Below are 14,239 nucleotides of genomic sequence, written 5' to 3'. Positions count from 1 at the left end.
CATTGTCCACTGTTTGTCCAGCTCACGTTTAGTGGACTGTGGGAACGGATTAGAGTTTCATGGTTTTTTACAGAAACCCCTGATCAAAGGCATTCCTTGCATAAGAAAACAGTGTATACTGTGTCACACACCACACACACAGACACACACACACACACACACACACACACACTGCAGGCCTGAATGCACAAACAGAAGGACTTAATAAAAAGATACCTATGTTAGACTTAACAAATGTGTTTTAAGTTATTTCTAAAAAAACTCAATTACAAAATGAAATGATTGGAGTGCAATTATTGTCAATCGTATAATATCGTATTTGAATCCATGTCAATCCACATTCTTTGGTGTAGTCATAGCCCAGTGTTTCCTGCTAAACCCCAAATTATGCCTTCAGTAGTTTCTATGAAGCTAACATTTTTTTTAAAGAATTTCAGTCCATGTAAACTTCTATGTACTTTTCCAAAATCTGCTTTAATGCCACAAATGTTATAATTATTTCTTTTGTTTTTTTTTGTAGTGTAAATAATTAATGGCATTTCCTTGCCATGGTACAGTAGTTTTGGGAAATAGCAGACGTAATTGGCTTGTGATTTTCACTTGACTGAGCAAAATCCATTCTCAGATTTTGATATAGTATAGTTTAAATTAAATTAAAGTAGTTGTGATAACGAGGATACAGGGATATAAATAAAACAAATGCAAGTCACTTGAGGAATGTGGATGGCAGATTTCCTCAAAGTTTTCACATTGAATACAGTGCCACTCTGTGACTGAATGTTGTACTTGTAGCAGGGATTTTAAAGGGAAATTCAAATCTAATTTTTTGTAACTAAGGTCAATATCAGCAGCTGTAACACATGCTCAGTATTAATAACTTCATTAGGTTTAAAACCTACTATTTCTGAAACAACAAAATAGGCTGTAGATCAAGTGCACATACTATTTTAGATCTGCCCCTTTGATCTAGTTAAATACCTTGTTTCCATCTGCCACTGGGATTGAATTGAAATAGATTAGATATCCATTCAGTGGGTTTCCTTCAGGAGCAGGTAAATGGTAACTACGAAAGGGGATACATGTCAGTGGTCTTTGACCTTTATGTAATGCCCAGTTGCAGAATGGATTTTAGACTGCAGATGGAACTGGTGGTGAATTTACAGATACTGCACAAAGATGGGGACATCATTAGAGGCTCAAAGCTGTTTTTAATCCCAGACAACTCCCCCCTTCCCTCCCTTGAACAGAAACACACAAGTCAAGAACAGTTTTTGTTTTTTTAATTTTGTTTTTGATTCTAGATTACTTTTGTTGTTGGAAACATGCCCAATACAGGTCTGTTGGTGAAAAATGTGCATTTCAGACCAGTAACTGCTAAGAAGTCAAAGGTTTATACATCTCTAAGTATGTGGGCTCTCTGTCAAACCTTTGGCCATTCAGCATAAAACACCTCCTCCAAACAAAGTAGAAGGGAACCCAGGTATTACTGTTTTGTTGCCCTCCAGTCTGAATTAAAGTGCAGACAGAACCATGTTTTTTTTTTTTCTTGTCAGCTCCCATTCTGAAGGGGTAATCCCAGCATTGTTTTGGCTGCAGGGCTACATTGTTAACCAATAAGGACTGAGGGGTTGCATTGGAGTCCTGAAACAACAGAGACCCTGAGGCCTGATCTGCACACCATCTTCAGACAGGAAGGCTCTTTGTTTTGTGATTCACTTAGGGTCCAGATCAACAGAGATGCCACATACACAATTTTCTTTTTTTGAGGTAACAAACATTCCTGATATTGGACCGATTATATCCAGTCCTCCTGGGTCCTGTGTTTGCCAGTAGCTTTGCAAATAATAGCTTAGAGCGCTAAAAGGAAATGTTTCACCATTTGATTCCTTCTTCTCTCCACAAACAAATAAGGGTAGCAGCATAATAGACGATGGCTAAGTTAATGCATGTTCCTACAAGCAAGGACAGTTGTCTTTAATACCCTCAGTGGTCACTAAAACTTGGGTTTGTTTCTCTAATACTTCTGCAACTGAGAAAAAATATACAGAGAATCTGATAAGATTGCATGCAAATGGTGTACAGTATAGGGTTAGCGATACAGATTAGAGACCCATTAAATGACAATCCTGACTTTCCAACTCAAAATAGTAGTTTAATAGTTATTATAAAAATCAATAGAAAAAGCTGTTTGCTTAAATCGTGTCTACTTAATTTATTGTGCAGTATATACATTTTTAATTTTTTTTTTTATTATTATTAAAAATGTATAGCTTATGGTCATTTTTGTTGTTGTTGAAAATATAAAGACAGGTACATTTTAATCAATGTTAAATTATTACCCAAAACACACTATGGCTTCATGAGTAGACAAGACATATAAAACTTCCATCACATCTGCATTCAACTTGTACAAACACTTTATAAATATATAAAAGTTGGCCATTAATGGCCAATAAGGGGGAATACAGTCTCTTTCAAAGAAACAGCTTAAAACTCAGAGTTATATGGCACCAGTTTCAATCTATGTAATCTACTTGCACACTGCAGGACCCATTTGGAATAATAATAAATGCATTTCAGATTGCAGTTTAAAACCGAACTATTAGGCACAGAGTTAAAATAGAAATGTAAAAACCTGGTCTAAATAACAATAAGTTTGACAAACTGCAGCATGAGGTATGGTGGGACAGAAAACTTTGTCTTTTTTTCATGTTTTTCTTTCTTTTTTTCTTTTTTTTTTTTGGAATAGCACAGAAATCACATTAAGTAAAACCTGATCACATAAAAAAAAAAAAAACTACAAAAAAACAAAACAAGATGTCAATAATATCATAATTTTCTATGAGAAAATTAAAAACCTGTCACATGGCAGTATATTGACATGGTAATAAAAAAAAAAAAGATCCACAAAATAGCAGCAAACATAATGACTTGATCAGAGGAAAAAAAAAAAGCATCGTAATTTTTTTTTTTTTTTTTTTTTTTTTTTAAACTGTTCATACTTTTGCTGGGAAATCCTCCATAGCAGCTCAATAAAAGGAGTGTCGACTCCGTTTTTTTTTTTTCTTTTTTCATTTTTACAATCAACACCTTATAATCGGTAGTTATTCACATACATCAAGCCATCACATATTCCTCACACAGCAACTTCAAATATTTCTCCAACTCCTCCCCCCACTACTTTCTAAAAGAATACCTTAAAATCGGTATATTTCCAAGTTGTGCAAATCTTCTAATTGTATCTAAATGGACTTTTAAGGATGGGGGAACACGTTGAAACGACACTTGTTTTTGTTTTCAAGTACACCAATTCCACCCATTATTAATTATGGTGTTTATCTTGCATTGCCTTTGTTTTTTTTACAAGTAGGGCCCGTAGATTTATCTGAAGTGTTTGCATTAAAACACACAATAAGTACACAATGTATCAGGTTGTTAGCAAATGTGAACTAAACAGATTTAAATAATCTTAAATGAAAATCTAAGCATTATTTCTAAATCCATACTGGCCTAAAAAAAAAACCACACATTTTGCAATAAATAGTACTCAATCTTGACTATAAATGACATATTTCTTGTGTTTAAATGCTTCAGTCGCCAAAACAGAAGGTAACTCTGGAGTTAACCTAGTCATCATGTGTGCATGTTACGTACACCTTTTGGACCCCACTTATAAAGCTGGCACCAAACGTTTTCAAACACCATTTACGCAAGAAGGATAAAAGGATGCAATGCCAGCAGTCCCGGAAGACATTCACTGAAACTCCCATTTTTAACAACTTGCTTCCTTCCTAAATAACCCCATAGATAAATATGCTTGCTTTGCATTGCAAACACCAGGATTCCAATATTCTGAAACCATTCCATTTTCTTTAGTAACGTCCCACATTGTTTTCCAGAAGAGTCAGTAATATCTAATTGACTGAAAGTGCTTTTAAATGGAATTGTTTCTCAGAATTTTTTTTTTGTTTTTGTCTTATATAAAACTCGGCTGTGGATTGCACCAGGGGGCTTTAAATGACTTTAGTAAGTCTGTTTTTTTTTTTTTTTTTTTTTTTTAAATACATATATAACTGCTGACGTGGAGATTTAATGACAATAAAATGTATTAAAGTAGCTCATCTGCCCATGTGTATAATAAACTATGTATGAGCAGAAATTTGGTCTATTTAGGCAGTGTTAATGCTGACACCTCAAGCCTTATGTTTAGGCAATCCACAGACTCTAAAGAGTAACATATAACAATGTATGCTAAAACAAAATACATGATCTATTGGGTTACATTAACCATTTCAAAGCAAAAGAGGATAAGCTCTAAAAAAAATGGAATAAAAAAGGCTAGACAAAAATATAATAAAGTGACTAAACATATAAGCAGATACAGAGAGGCCTAGGCTGCAATAAAGCTCAACTTTATAAGGAAACATGTAAAATTGTACTATCTAACAAACCCTCTTCTACTATAAAAATGGTTCTTTTACACTTTATATATAAAAAAAAATATCTAATACCTCCCCTGGAGACATGTTTTCTGTGTTTATGCCTATTTTTAATAAACACATAGGCACAAACCCTTTTTCTGTATAAAAAACTAGTTGATTAATGTCTTGTATAAATGTCTATTTTTGTAGCACAATGTAAGTTATGCAAATACTACTTTTTTTCTCTTTGTTTTTTTTTTTTTATATATAAACACAGTTTTTTTGTTTGTTTTTTGTTTAGGTTTTGGACTTTTTAAAAGTTTTGTTTTTTTTTGTTTTTTTATTTTAAAGCCACAGGCTGAAGGGAAACAAAATTAAATAAAGAACGAGGAGAATCAAAGAGCGAAGCGTTTTTTCCCCCCCTTCTTTTGTATTAATCATCCTGGAGATATTTTTTCTGTTACTTATTTTTTGTGTGGGGACGCTAGGCCATCATGTCCTTCCTGAAAAGCCCTTTGTTGAGTTGCCATGGCAAACTCCACGGATAGTCCACTCAAATGTTCACGTCTCGCACATCCGTTGGTGTGCAGGAGATGTCCACTTCTTCTTCAACAGTCTTTGTTTCTGAAGAGATGTTGTGCTGCTGTGCCTGGCGCAGGCTTGTCTCAAGAAGGGACTCAATCTGTTCCTGGCAGGCCCTCAAACAGTCCTAGAAATGAATAGTAAAAAATGGTCAATACTAAAGCTTTTACAGTACTTGGACATTCTGTGTCATTGCTGTTGTTAAAAAAAGCAATCATTGTATGGCACTTTTAATAATTTTACATTAAGCAAAAAAGAATAATTAAGAAAAACTAAGTATCACTATGCCATTTAGCACTGACTGTTATTAACAATGCTCACAGATTATTTTTACTATGCAAAATTAGTTTCCTGAATAAGCCATGTCACTTAAGGATGGGCACTTGCTGCATAAGGTCATTGCCACCCATCAAGTGAACTAATCAATCTTACATCTTGTTACGTGTCCAGATGGGGAAACACTACCAGGCCCAGTTAATGAGCAGATAATCTCTGATTTCTTGTGTGATACAAGCATTCTTGAACGCCAGCATGCAGTCAACCACCATGACTTGAGGGGTTAGAGAAACCGTCAGCCATTAAGAGTTTATACATTAAAACAAAATGAAAAGGAAGACAAAACACAGCATGCAACGGCACAATCAAATCTACTGGGCTCCTGCTCTGATACACAGCCCTGCTGCCTTGTTACTGAATGCCACACGCAACACTGCGTCAGCTGCCACTTGTTGGTCAATTCCTATATCTTAAAACTAAACATCATTAGCTATCCTGTATACAGTCAGTTTCTTTCAAGTTAAGACTTTGATATATCCCCTTATTCACTGCCATTTTCTTTGACCTCTGTCAGGCCTCAGTCCATGTAGTGAAGCCACTCTTCCATAAAAAATTGCCATAAAAAGTGTTAGCGTCCGCATGAGTGAGAATGAATGTTGTTTCCCTAAGAAGGAGCCTGGCCTGCTGCTTTCTTTCTGTCCTGTAAGAATGCCCCCTTCCTTCCTATGCCCCCTCTCTGAAGCTTTCGTCTGGAAGCTTTACATTTGTAAAGGCGTGGGTTTCTGTTCCGTTTGATCCCCCTCCTCCACCCAAAGACAGAGCCCTTCTAGGGAGATTAATCCTGGCTTCTCAATGAACTAGACCCACCGTATCGCACCTACTGAAACCACATGACCCCCGACCTGCATTCTCCACATTTCAAATCCATATTTCCTCTTCAAAGTGATTTGAGAGTGGAAACAAATGACAACAGATCTTTTTTTTTTTTCTTAATCAGATTATTGAAAGGGGCCTACTTCAAACTAATTTAGATGGTTGCACTTTCCCTAGAGGCAGTAAAACAAATGAAATAGAAGCACAGATCACAGGAGTTGGCATTAGAAATGTGGACAAGTTCCTCATGCATTTCCACTATCATGCTTTGCTATCAGCCAAATTTGACACAAATCTGTTACCTGCTTAGCTTATCACCAAAATAGGCTGCATGTTCCCACCAACTTTCCACTATCCAAGTAAAACTAGTAGGTATTCCCAAGGTTTCTTTTATCAAACCTTTAACAACAAAAATCAGCTCCAGGAAAAACCATTTGTCATTGACAGAATACTCTTGATAAGGTCCTCAACCAACTCCATTTTACTCTTGGTGCTATCTGCTGAGCTGGTACACCAAGAACAATGGAAGTATATTCACTGGTGTCCCCTCAAGGGGTGGGCAGGGGATTAGGCTGAAGACAATAAACCATGAAAGGATAGAAACCCAATCTGGTTTAGCAAATTCCTGGCCCTGAAAACAATGATAGGTACAGCAATTCAGTCGCTTTGGGATAAGAGGGATGGAACCATTCAAATGTGGAGGATTACCCAAGGGCCAGAATTGTGATTTGTTCAGGTTCTAATTACCTCTGATCAAAGTGAAAACAAGAAACTGGAGCCCTACCAAGGTGAACATGGGCCGTACAGAACTTCTAATCAAGTAGCATTTTTTTTTCCACATCAGTTGTCCACTATATGTGCCTTTGTAGGTGTAAAAGGAAGGCCAAAAGGTCTTAACATCCCTTAACAATGAATTTCCCTTTTCATTAAACCAAATAAACCATTACCGCTATATAGATTATAAAGATTGCAAATTTAAAATATTGCTTAAAATCAAATTCAGGAGGAACCAGTCTTTTTAAAGGCGGTAAACATTATTCAGAGAAAAGCCCTCTGCAGACTTGGAGTCTTCAGAGCTGACAGACTTTGATTAACAAGCAGCCACCATATCACTTTGGGTAAATTGCATTCGTTCTGGGAGTTTTCTTTTTTTTCAGACCTCACAAGAACCGACCCTTTCATTGACAAGACAAAGGCAATCGCTTCGCTTGACTTTACACATCATTGTAACACGGATCATTGAATTTGAGCCTTGGCTGGAAGCTCTCTTCCTGGCCCATTGACTCGTGAGGTGTTTATTGCCCAGCTACCTGCTGATGCAAATCTCCTGTTAGCGACCGGAGAGAATGGGAGATCCTCTCCGAGCCAAGCAACGTGGCAGCTATTGCAGACTGCAGCTCCACATATTCTTACTGTGTGTATTCAGTGGTGGTTCCAGTGTGGATTTGACACATAATAAACCCCAATTAGATAATTAGAATACACTGAATGAAAGACTTTTGGCCCCACTTGACACAATAAGGTGTCTGTAAGAGGGGTGGGACAAAAGGTCACAGACACCATGAGCTCTGTTTAGCACATTTATATGATCCCATTTCCTTTTTTAATGATGGTAACCTTTGTGTTTGTTGACAACGAGATCCAACATAGTAATAAGCAAAGGCAATGGCATACTATGCATGTGACCTGGATTTGTTGCGTGTCACTTACCGGATCACTCTTTATGACTTGTGATAGAAAGTCTGTGAGGTTCCGAGATGATAACATGATTTCGATGTTCTTAAGGTGGAGGCCTTGAACAGCTGCTGCTACACTCCCAGCTGCGATCATGGAGGGGGGATTAGCAATAAATTTGACATCTGGAAAAGAAAAAGAAAACATGTTTTAGTTTTTCTGTGCACACTTCAGCAACTTACATGTATACCTGCAGCCCCAGTGACCACCATTATATTTAAGGCCAAACAAAAATTGTTCACTGCAGTTTTAGAGATAATTATTAAAATAACTAAAAAGGTGCCTATTGAACAGCTAAATCTTTGCTTAAAGCTTCTTCTCATTGGCTGTTCCCCATCCTTGCAACCTGATGTGCGGGGTGGGGGTGGGGGGGGGGGTCATATAATGTGGCATAACTAAGTAATGGGGGGGCCTCAAGAACTGTCGAACAATCAGCGACATTCTGATGTGACACCATGCTGACAAGTGGCTGGGTGCCCTGCCAGCCTGCAATGCTGTAGGTCTCTGCAAGCCACTCCCATGAAGCCTATTGAGGCCAGCCTCTGCCATTCACATTTATTTTCTTTTATAAGGCCAGAGAAAATATTCTAAAAAGCTTTCTTTCCTTTAATTTTAAAGATAAACGTTTCTTTTTTTTATTTTATTAAAATGACTTTCCAAAAGTGTATCATGTATTATGATGAATAATATATATATATATATATATATATATATATATATATATATATATATATATATATAATTTAATTTTTTTTTTAAATGAAGGCTTTATAATCTTGAATCATTTTTAATTTAATTAAAAAAAAGAAACTTTCAGTTTGACGTGGATAATTCTAATGCAAGCCAATCATAGCCCCACCTGTTTTGTGCCCAGAACCACCTCAGACAGGCGACTTGGCCTGCCTATTGTCAAAAACAACAAGGATTTATTTACAGCACTGTCCATTAATTTCAGCATATTAATTAGGGGCCCTCGAGCCTGTAATTGGATGCCCCCTCTCCCCATAAGTAAAAGAGTGTGGCATCATTGTCAGCTTCCATCGCCTCATTTCGCACCATTGAAAGCCCAAGAACAAGGAGGCTGCGGTGAGATGAATTAAACCTGACACAGGCACAAAGGAAAGGGGGCCCCATTCATTTATGCTCATATCCCCACTAACCTATCCTAGACTCCATCCAAATGGGAATAAACAACTTCAGCGCTGTTGAAAAGAAGCTGGAATCCCAGCCACCCTGAAGGGAAGACAAAGCAAGCAGCCCAGCTCTTAAAAAAAAAAAAAACAGAACAAGCGAGTCACCTCTTTTCATTTCTAAATGGGGCAGTTCCATCCGTCTCTACAAGAGCTATGGGCTATGATTGAAAATATTTCATTGAGGCCAATCAAAATGACTTACAGAAACTGTTCCAAAGAGAGAGAGAGAGAGAGAGAGAGAGAGAGAGAGAGAGAGAGAGAGAGAGAGAGAGATGCAACAGGTTTGAACTAGTTGCATACCTGAGCTGGCGCACAGACAGGAACTGCTCTCTTTATTTTCTCCTTACAAACATACTTAATGTATTTACACAACAAGCAACATGTAATTAAAATCTACAGCACTAATAGTCACCTTTGTCACGTTCCTTTAAACACTGCATTGTCTTGGGTGCTGTTCTTAATATTTGTACTTTCTTGAGCATTGATTGACCTCAATTGAGTGCTAACTTCAAACAGTTGAAGTTTTTCTCCCTGATCTACCACAGCACAAAAGAGCTTCCTTAGCACAAATCCAGTTCTATTAAGAAAACTATTGGAGGGGTGCAGACAAGGAACTCTGCCTAATAGTACCTTCAATGTAATCCCTCCTGTTTAAATTAGTGAAGCCTCCAGGCCCCCTGCCCCCGCCCAGCTAAACTGGTTTAATAAAGAGGAAATTGCTGCAAGGAACCCATGCACTTAACTGCATTCCCTTCCTTGAGCTTTAGTCGATTGCACACCCTCAATTCAATAGAAGTAGTAGAACATTTGTATGCAATCCAAATATATTTTCTGGTATGTGGCAGTGTAGGAAGCTGAGGGTTAAAAATAACCATGACTGAACCTATTCCAACTGTTAATGTGCTATTTACGACAATGCAGGGAAAACAATAGCAAGAGCAATCGATCAAAATGCAGGTATTTTAACAATGCTTGAACCTTTTAACAGCTTTTGGGTTTCTCAGTAAATGAAATTCTTGTGACTTTCAATGGGGTTGCACACCAGACCAGACAGCAGCCAAAACCAAAAGTTAGTACTGTGGTAAAGTATAAGGAGAACAATATATGACATGTGATACTATTGTTTTTTTAAGAGCTCCTTTTAATCCTGACTATTTCATTGAAAAACAAGAAGATCATGAATTTACAGTATTAAGGCTAATTCCCCCAAAAGCTTGATTTGACAAAATATTTCAAGAACGTAGCCCTGACCTGACAACCATGGCTGCCTATACACTATCGCCATTAAAATGAAAATAATGGACTATAAGAAAGAGCAAAAGATAAAGCAATTGGCAATAGTTTAGCACCCACACATTGATGTCTCTGCCCTTTACAACCTGTCATGCCCAGTAAGAACACTTAGCAGCAGTGCTTGTGCTGTGCATACAACAAGAACAACTAAAAAACAAAATTCCATATGTGTTATGTTTTGCTGGAAACACTTAAAACCATTAAAAATGCAACACCAGCATAGTGTTACTCCAGCATAAACTACAAGAGTGCTACGGAGAGATCTAACATTCAGAGTTTTTACGCATTCTGTTAAACAAACTACCCTTTCCAAATGAAGTGTAGATCATCAAGATGTGCATTCTACCACAGTTAACTCGTCTTCTTGGTCTATTCGATTCTTAGTTCTTCTTTTTAAAAATAAAACCATTTATGAAGCAACTTAAGGAAGTGGTCGCAGTTTCATCCCAGAATGCAACGCACCTCTGTCACCAAGTACCGTACGTTTAAGGACAGTGGGTCGTTTCATTAAAAAGATGAATATTCATTAAGTTTGTCTACATCGTTTTTCGTGAACCGAAATGGTAAAAATATTATTCATCCCATAGATTGTGTTTCACTTTCAGGGGCTCGTCCTGCGGTATACTTGCTTGTTACTGGTACTTACCTTTTAGCCAAAGATTAAATAATCCACATCTACAATTTAAGGTAAACACAAATCATTACCAAAGCGTATTGCACTTAAATCTGGGGAGGGTTTAAAATGTGCTTTCCCAAACATAACACCCCCTGAAATATGTGTGGATAACTGAGCGACTCCCATGCGTACCTGTAGCACAAAGAGCCACAAAAGTCTGTGCGTGTTTGCGGAGAATTTGCTTGGTGTCCTGGTGGATTGGCAGTTTGGAAAGGAAGTGTTCAATGAAATCATGGGGGGTCACTGAAGCCAGATCCCATTTCAGTTTGTTTAACACCAACAGTTCCATTTGCTGTTCAAGAAAATAAATAAGAAAAAGGAACAATCATTAAAACGGGCTATATACATATGTCTGTTTAACAAAACAACTGAATTCAGTTAATGGGTTTAAAACTGATTTACCTAATGTTTTGCACTTATTAATTATAAATAAATAAATAAATAAATAAATAAATAAGCAGGCATGTTTGTAATTTATTTCTACAGTATCCTCACAAGAGGGCGCTAGCGCTCTATGTGTAACACCAGTAACCCATGACCACGTTAAAGATATTGTGCATTTTTTATGGTGTGTGTGTGTGTGTATATATATATACTAAACAAAACATGTTAGGATTGTCCATATTGTTAGAGAGAACAACAAATAGCATATGTTTTGACAGACGTCATTAATTAGGTGTTTGTAGATTATAATTAACTAGACTGGATTAAGCCAATTACTGTATATAAAACTGTCAAAACGTTTAATAAACAAGATTTAACTAGTTCAAGTGAATTTCAGTACAGCTTGCAATATAAACTCATCTGTATATGAAATTACATGCTTTATTCTATTTATGTTGAATATAAAAGCACAAATACACCATATTTAAATTCAATTACCAATAACTCGCTGGGCCTGATAGAATTGTCGGTGTAAATGCACAGCTTCTCAGCGGTAAGGGGGATCGTTTCCTTCATTTTTGAGGCCAAAAACATGCAAGTTGCGCCCAATAATTGTAATCTGGTTTTCTTTGTGGGCTCCACTGACAAAAATCTGTCCAAATAATTCATAGCCAATGGGAAAACCTCCTCTTCACATTTCTGTTCTTCACACACCTAAAATTAGGAAAATTAAAAAAAAAAAAACAAGAATAAAAATGTTAGGTCATTTACATGAACATGTATTAAAATAGAATCTATAAATACATATATTTATAGTATAATATACATTTTATGAATCTATTTGTAATTCTACAATGGTGAAAAACATGTAGAATGCTTTTACATTGATACAGATTCTACCCTTAATAAAACATATACATCTATGTGCTAAAACTATATAAACACATACAAATGTACAGTTGAATCACTTAAATAAGTCTTTGTCTAATGTAAAACGACGTTTTGTTCTTTTTTAGCTATCTTTTTTTTTTTTTTCAAAACATCAAGGTGGCGTCCAAAGCAACGTTTCTGCGTGAATTTTGTAGTTCGTCATCTTTTCAAAAAATGTTTTAAAATATTTTAAAATTATTCTGGTGAATACAAAATACATGAAAATGAACTAAAAAAGGTATTTTATCAGATGCAATCGATCGTTTTTGATTTTGAGGCAAAATTCTTGGAAAAGGGAACTAAGATTGTGAGGGAGAGCTTTTTCTTAAGGAACGTGCGACATTTAGCCAGACGTGACAAAACGCACTTTGAAAAATTAATAAAAAATATAAGTGAAGTGAAACGGCACACATAAAATACATGAAAATGTTGCAAAATATGTGAAGTTTACATTTATTGTCTTAAAAAATATGTAGGTGAAATAAATAGTTTTATAAATAGATATTGAATTGCGACCATCTGAAGTTTGGTCATTTACGCATGGTGGGTCTCTGTAAAACTTAAAACAAAAGAAACCTAACGCTATCTTTATCAAAATCTGCTGAGATTATATATACATATATATATATATAAATATATTTATATATAGCATATAGCATATAGATAAACTGGCCTTGCTGTATTTATGGATATTGGTTATGTCATCTATTCTGTTTTATAAATTTATAATATATTAAATACTTTAGTACAGTGAGGAACAAAGATGGCGCATATTACTGGCACGAGTTACACTGCATACGTGTACATTGATATTGGTTTAAAATACATTCAAATAAAATAATTCACAAGGCTTTCAGTCCTTGACATGAAACGAAAGTTTAGTATTGCAGCCACTGCGTTGTAATGCAATTACAAAGACGGTGTATATCGAATTGGGAGATTTTTAGAAAGCCAGGAAAAAAAAAAATTCTCTCCGGGCTTTATAAGTTATTGGTATCTAAAAGAATATATATATATATATATATATAATCGGCAAAAAAGACCACATAATTAAACCGAGAAAAAAATGCACGTAGTGCAAGAAAGATGACAAAACTTCATATTTAAATAATTCCATTATTTGAAATGTGCATTAAAAGTGGGTCCAAAGGGCTGATAAAGCGAAGTGTCAGGACAAACAACTTGCAGTTTTTTTTTTTCTCACACAAACCTCCAACATCCAAGTGGCAACAATTTTTCTCATATAAGGCACAATTTCTTTCTGCACACATTTGAAGTAATTTGCAGAAGGAAGGTAGTTCTCCTCCGCTTTAAGTAATGTCCGTAGAACTCTGTCATTTAGAAGGTTCGCATCTTGGTAGGCTCTCTTGATGGTCTCTACTTCACAACACAGCAGCTGATGTTCCATGTCTTAAACTTTTTTCAAGCTTTGGGCTTTCGAAGGACTCAGAAAGGCGCTACAAGAACTGCTTTGGCTGCTGCTGCTGCTGCCGCTGCTGCTTAAGCCCTCTGGAGGCTCTCAAACTTCGCTCCTTTCAACAAAACTCCCTTTCGTTCCCTGCTAAGCAATGACGTTACTGTTGTTAAGCAAAGATCAAAGCTCTGTGAGCATAAGAGAGGAAGAGGCCACTGTGAGGAGGGCGGAGACATCCCACGAGCTGTTAGTCCTTCCCTTTGCAGCCAGAACAGGGCTTGGGTTCTTTTCGGGGGGGGGGGGGGGGGAGGGTTGGGGGGTTGTTCGATAATAGACACATTCACAAAATTGTCCTTAAGGGGATTCTTATTTTTTTTAATTTTATTTTCATTACCCCTTTTCATTTCCTTTAAATCCTCTTGTCGGTTATTTGTGTAGCTGCGTGAGCAAACAATGTAAACAC

At 36.5% G+C, this 14,239-nt stretch overlaps 1 protein-coding gene across 1 annotated transcript; it reads right to left on the bottom strand.

Annotated features, from left to right (window-relative positions):
• Positions 1–1,265: 1,265 nt before the first annotated feature.
• LOC117435119 (G1/S-specific cyclin-D1-like) lies at positions 1,266–13,966 on the bottom strand. The gene is made up of 5 exons (XM_034058068.3): positions 13,573–13,966; positions 11,931–12,146; positions 11,181–11,340; positions 7,863–8,011; positions 1,266–5,130 (listed from the first exon to the last, which is right to left on the bottom strand). Exons 1-5 carry the CDS (start codon positions 13,768–13,770, stop codon positions 4,975–4,977), a joined length of 879 nt encoding a protein of 292 aa, XP_033913959.1. The 5' UTR covers positions 13,771–13,966; the 3' UTR covers positions 1,266–4,974.
• Positions 13,967–14,239: the final 273 nt, after the last annotated feature.

This window comes from Acipenser ruthenus, chromosome 28 (genome assembly GCF_902713425.1).
Source record: "Acipenser ruthenus chromosome 28, fAciRut3.2 maternal haplotype, whole genome shotgun sequence".
In the NCBI taxonomy this organism is placed as follows: domain Eukaryota; kingdom Metazoa; phylum Chordata; class Actinopteri; order Acipenseriformes; family Acipenseridae; genus Acipenser; species Acipenser ruthenus.
The sequence above is the reverse complement of the archived record's forward strand: the minus strand, read 5'-3'. Positions and strand labels throughout refer to the sequence as shown.

Excerpts from the sequence above, each read along its gene's own strand:
- LOC117435119 (XM_034058068.3), bottom strand. The coding sequence starts at position 13,770 with ATGGAACATCAGCTGCTGTGTTGTGAAGTAGAGACCATCAAGAGAGCC. Across the intron at positions 8,012-11,180 it reads TGTGGCTCTTTGTGCTACAG|ATGTCAAATTTATTGCTAAT; the intron begins GTACGCATGGGA and ends TTTCTTTTCCAG. Across the intron at positions 5,131-7,862 it reads AAGTCATAAAGAGTGATCCG|GACTGTTTGAGGGCCTGCCA; the intron begins GTAAGTGACACG and ends ATTCATTTCTAG.